Source organism: Telmatherina bonti (genome assembly GCF_933228915.1).
Source record: "Telmatherina bonti genome assembly, chromosome: 2".
Classification (NCBI taxonomy): domain Eukaryota; kingdom Metazoa; phylum Chordata; class Actinopteri; order Atheriniformes; family Telmatherinidae; genus Telmatherina; species Telmatherina bonti.
The window spans coordinates 36,909,120-36,915,119 of NC_136620.1; the positions used below are offsets into that span (position 1 = coordinate 36,909,120).

The following is a 6,000-nucleotide window of genomic DNA, read 5'->3' on the forward strand; positions in this document are numbered from 1 at the left end:
GGAGAAAAGAGGCACGAGTGTCAAGACACATTCATGTTTTCATATTCTTACTTAGGCATGATCATACCAGAAAACAAAAGCACATGCTTGTCTGCATCAGGCCCCCTCCACTCCCCCCCCCCCCCCCCCAGCACTTTTACAGGAGACATTCTGCATCTTTGGCAGCGTGAACTTCATGTTGTCTTCCCCTTTGGGAATTAAACCATGCCAAGCGGTAATTATATGCATGTTTCTCTCGGTATTTTGGGGGTTGGAGACAGACAAAGTCTCATTCACATTAGAGCCAGACCATTCCTTAACGCCTACACACTGACCCCAAACAAAATATTTCACATACTCAAACCCAATAGTTGATTGACAGCCTCTATATAGTAGTTGAAAAGTTTATGAGACACATAAACTTTTACTTTTGAAATAAATAAGTTTTTCATGAACTTTTCACATTTACGAGTCACATTTGTGCTCTCGAATGCGGTGCGAGGTCACAGCAGAGGTCCGGACATAGTGTCGTGTTTTTTTTTATGTACAGTAGACCTTTAACACGATTACCGTCAAGCCAGTTGTACAAGAGGATGTTTTCATGCTGGTCTGGATGAAGTTTTGCTTGAGTGATTTTTCTTTGGACTCTTTCAAGACTTGTTATGAGTTTCCATGGCAACAGAAACTGGATGAGCTGATGAAGTTTTTCAATGTCAAGACAATCAGCAAAATAACGCTCCAGGTCAGGCGAAGAAGAAGCGGAGGATGCGGCGAGGCAAAGAGAATAATGGTGGAAATTCAAAGCTTTTGGTAAAATGAGATTGCTAGCTATGTGCTACGAAGATCTAAAAAAGAAGGTCCCTGTGCTTTTGCAGGGCTTCTTAGCCTCTGTCTGTGCCATTTTGGACTTGTCACTGTAAAGGAAAACCTGCACAAGGGACATTGAACTGCTAGCCATAGGTTTTCATCCTTATGACTTCCCCAGAGAGTTTAACTGGGTTTTATTCTGGTAGCGGTGAGAATCATACCCGGTTTTGCTGCAGACGCAGCCGGTGACATCATCAGCTCTGTCGTTGCTAGGCTACAAACGCAGCATCCTAACGCAGTTTGCTTTCACTAGTAACTTCAACGTAGCCCTCTCTTCACCTTCGCTTTGTTAGCTGCTCCACCACAGAAAATAAGATGTTGGATTTATTTTATATGAATGCTAAGAATACATCCAGCTCCTCTGCCCTGCCTCCTTTAGGCAGATGAGACCATAATCTGGTTCTTCTCACCCCCACCTACAAGCCCATCGTTCAGCAGCAACCAGTCATCACACAGCTGGAGATGCTGTGAGAGGACAAAGACTGGAACGATCTCTGTGAACCACATGAAGAAAACATCAGTGCATCAGAGTGTGTGACAGATTATATCAGTTTCTGTGAGCACAGCAGTGTGCCAATAAGAACAGTGAGAAGCTTTCCCAATAACAGACCCCTGGATCACCAGTAACATGAAAAAGCTGCTAAACATAAAAAACAGAGCCTTCAAGGATGAAGACGGGGAGTTATGGAAGCAAACATAAAAACCAACTTAAAGATTATGAAGTGCAAGGAGGCCGACGGGAAAAAGAAAATCCGCTCCAGCAGAACAACGTGACGGATGTCAAAGATCAGCGACTTCATGTTAAAGGGGGATGAGATTAATGGAGGTTTGGACAGAACCAATGAGCTGAACATGTTCTTCAATAGGTTCAGTACACCCCCTGCCTCACACCCAACAGACCACACACCCTCCACCAGCCCACAGCTTTCCTGTCACACCTCCACTCGGCATCCTGCCGCTCAGTCATGGACCTTAACATCAGAACGTACCGAGGCCTCCTTTACTTCCACCTCTAGCCTGTGTGTCTCCTGCAGTGAGGTGATGAAACAACTGAAGGGGCTGAACTGGCTGCAGGTTCAGACGGTATCAGAACCTTCGCAGAACAATTGTGTTGGATTCTTTTGCAGCTTTCCAGCACCAGCCCACATAAAAAAAGAGATTGTGTCTTGTGGAAACCATTGTGTCAGTTTCAGTACCTAAACAATCCCAACCATCTGAACCAGTTGTCTTAACGTCACAAGTCAAATTGGCTCGCCTACAAAATCAGGTGAGCACCTTTCAGGAGCCTTTACAGTTTGTTTATCGTCATGAGCTTGGAGTTGAAGATGCCGATCAATCAGGCAACATTTTTACCATCATGTTCATTCATTCTCAAAGTGTTTTTAATACAATTCAGCTGCTTTATGTAAAAAGCTCCATAAATTCCAGGTGGATCCCTTCACACCCACCTGCATGTATGACTCCTCAACTAACAGACCACAGTTTGTGTGACTGAAAGCTTGAGTGTCTGAGATGGTGGTCGGCAGCACAGGAGCACCGCAAAGAACTGTATTCTCACCATTTCTTTTAGTATTGTACACCTCAGACTTTCAGACCAACTCATCTGCCGAAATACTCTGATTACTCTGCAGTTATGCAGAGTATCACTGAAGGCATGAAGCAAATTGGTCAGTCAGTTAATGTGATGGTGCAGAAACTATCACCTCATCTTGAATACAAGCAAAGCAAAAGGGATGATTGTTTACCTCAGGAGGAACAAGAATAAACAAGCTACTTTACATCCTCAGAGAAGAGGTGGAGGTGGTGAAGGAATCCAAGTTCCTCAAAGTTCAGCTGGACAGCAGACTGGACTGGAAATGCAACCCAGAAGCGTCCACAAGAAAGAACAGAGCAGACTCTACTTAAGGAAGCTGAGCTCATTGGTCTGCAGCAAAATGTTGCTTATTTTCTACGAGTCTGCTGCGGGAAGAGCAGTCCGCTTTGCAGCATCTACTGCTGCAGCAGAATTAGAACCAGAGACTTAAAGAGCCTGAACAAAGTAAACAAGACAGCTGCTTCTGTGCTGAGTAGATCCTGCACAACCTCTACACAACGCAGTGCGAACACAACAAAGTGTGTTCAGTGTGAGGCTTTGTCAAGTCCACTCGTTCCCACCAGCAGCCATCACCCTCAGGAAAAATTCATACAATCAAATATTTTTCCTTTTAATTATTACAAAGAACATTTAGATTTAGTTATATAGTAAAGGTGCTTTATATTTTAGTTTATTTTAGTGCATGCCTTATAGCTTTATGTTTTATTTGTTTTATTTCATTCTATGTTCCACGTTGCACCATCACACCTGGAAACATTCCTAGTTAGTGAAACCGCTCACGGACGGTGGAAATAAAACTATTTCTGGTTCTGATATGACTGCCATCATAAGTAGAAGCTGCTGGGGAAGTGATTTTCCTCCAGTCCAGACCAACAACAGGGAGCTCTGTTGCCAGGTGTCCATGGGAGAGGCTGCGAGGGATAGGCTACAGATATGTGCACATGCCTGCACCCAATGACCCGTTATCTTCTACATATCTTTTTCTTTCTTTTTTTTCTTTTCACTGTGTGTGTGCATGTGAGCTTGCATGTGTGTGTACTATACTGTGCACTATAGTGGCCTGACACAGACTACAGTTGGGCCAGTAATCCATTAGCCATGGCCAGAGATGGGTTGGTACGGAATAAATAATGGATACAATCCTTTCCCTCTGAATAAATCAAGACCAGAGAAATGGAGAGAGATGACAGATTAAATGTGGGAGAGAGAGTTGGAGAAAGAGAGGATTTGTGTAACCGAAAGAGGAGAAAGTGTCCTGAATTCCAACTTATTTCTTTGTGTTTTAGCAAAGGAGAGAAAATGTTTAAGGAAGGTGCAGCTTCAGATGTGTTTGAGGAAATGGTGTTTGGAACAAATAAAGACAGTTGTTTTTTTTTTTTTTTTAGAGAGAAAAACAAAGCTCTTTCAGCTCATTTTCCCCGTTCTTTGTCGTCTCATCAGGCACAGGGCCAGACATTCACCTTTCCTGACATCTTCCCGGAGAAGGACCGGATGCCGGCAGAGGGCTCCATGGAGGAGATGCAGAACAAGTTCATGGAGGATGAAAAGCAGAGGCAGAAACTCGACCCCAGGAGAGGAGGGGTCACCGAGTGGTTTGGACTCTGAAGCAGCCCACTGACCGCGAATTCAGTGCGCCTGTGTGTGCGTGTGCATGTGCGTCTGCGGGGGTGTTAGACTGAGAGCAACATGCATTGATTTTGAAATGCGACTGCTGTGATGTCACTTCTATTTCTGTAAGAAACACGAGTGTGAAGCAAAGAAGAAAGCGAGCGTGTGTGTGTGGGAGACTGCAGACATGTGTTTAGTGTGTTTGCGAGGCTTCGGTCCAGTTGCCCGAGCCAGAACAGAACCAGAGGAAGAGGAGGAGAGTGGCCCAGCTCCATCTTCGATGAAACCAGCCCACCACACAAAATCTCTCTCACCTCAGATGACCTCTTCTCCTTCCTCCTCACACTGTTCTTGGCACCTCCTGCTCCGTTCTCTCCTCCTTTTTGGCATCATTTGGTGCGAGAATATTCCTTGTTGTTTGTCACCTCGTATTCTTTTTTCCCCTCATCAGTTGGACTCTGCCACCACAGGGAGGGGTACAGTATGGTATCCCTAAAGCTCCAACAACCAGCCTGCTGGATCCAGCTACCTGAACAGCCCACACCATTTCCTCTTTTATGAGTTTGCCTTGGATTAATTGACCACTTTAGTTAAACAATTGCGATGTTGTTTCAGCAAAGCCAGATCATGGAATTTGCAGCAGTGTTGTGTTACAGTATTTTGTGGTAGCCGTTCTGGTTAGAGGCTGCACTCAGTGTTTGTGTCTTTGCAGAACATGTAGAACTTGCCAGTAAATCCACTTGTGAAAGTTGTTTTAATGAGAGCTAATAAATGGTCACTTGTCCAAAAAGTGCTCTGCTTACAGTTTCTTGAGTTCTCCCTGCCTCATCTCTCACGACTTCCCTGGCACTTTGAGATGCCGTTAGCCACACTGGCTGGCCCGCGCAGCTGCCAACATGGCCTGTTAGCTGTTTTCACAATGAAATAAGCTGCGCTTGACTCGAGCCAGTGGAGGACAGACTTCTCTTACCGTAATAAAAGCCATAATGGGGAGAGTCTAGGACACCTCTCTTGGGTTTGCATAGTAGACCCTCCATTTTGCTGAGAGGCCAAGGTTACAGTAAGTGTCCCCAGCCACGACCACTAATACTGGCAGGCTAACATAAAGATCCCTTCCCTGACCTCACCCAACCAACTCATCTATCACTAAGGAGAATGTCAATATTGATCCTGCTGGCCCATTGTCTGCTGCCTGGAACCACTCGCCCCCTGCGTTGCTATAAAGCAATCTGATTTGGAACAAAACAAGCCTCCAGTTACACAGTCACTCGTTTGCTTTTCTCTTTGCCTTGTTCCCACTTTTTCACTTTTTATTTTCCTCTTTCTCTGCTCCTTCTCTCACTGTTGCCCAGTCTGGACCTCTGAGAAACAGCTGAATAACCAACTGAGAGGGAGACTGAATTCCTTTTGTCTCTCTCCTGGCCTGAACAGACCCCTCATGAAAGTTGGGTAATCAAGTTGTGGTGTTTGCCAAGCAATAATCTGTCCCCTGTTGTCCTCTTGTTCTCTGTGACGGGGAAACCCTGTTCCTGCTAAAAATCAGACGCAAACTCTTGCATACCTAGCATGATTGTTTCTCATTAAGCTGGTATTTAAATCACTATTTGAGGCCTGCTGACAGTTTTGTGATTTTCTTACTTTTTTTTTTTAAATTGCACAGAGAACATTGAGACACTCTTGCTAAATGAGTTCACCTCTTGCTCACACTTCAATGTTTGAGTCATTTTAGGTTTTTACAAGACGAAGTAATTAGAAATATGAACAGTTAACTGGTGACTGCAGAAACAGCATGAGACATGCAGCGATTACTATTCACTCAAAAGACTTTATTCAGAGCGGTTTATTGTAACGACAACATATAATCTGACTAATTCAAGTGAGTAAAAGCTCACTGTTTTAAAATTGTGGTCATCTGTGTGTTGCAGTGTGGCTCATTTACATCAAATTTCCTG

At 44.4% G+C, this 6,000-nt stretch overlaps 1 protein-coding gene across 1 annotated transcript in view; it reads left to right on the forward strand.

Annotated features, from left to right (window-relative positions):
* The window catches only part of mrpl23 (mitochondrial ribosomal protein L23), a 54,315-nt gene extending 49,488 nt beyond the window's left edge, over positions 1-4,827 (forward strand). Inside the window, exon 5 of the mRNA XM_079258687.1 lies at positions 3,881-4,827. Coding sequence (XP_079114813.1) covers positions 3,881-4,045 — 165 coding nt within the window. The 3' untranslated portion in view covers positions 4,046-4,827. The remainder of the gene's footprint in view (positions 1-3,880) is intronic.
* The last annotated feature ends 1,173 nt before the right edge of the window (positions 4,828-6,000 follow it).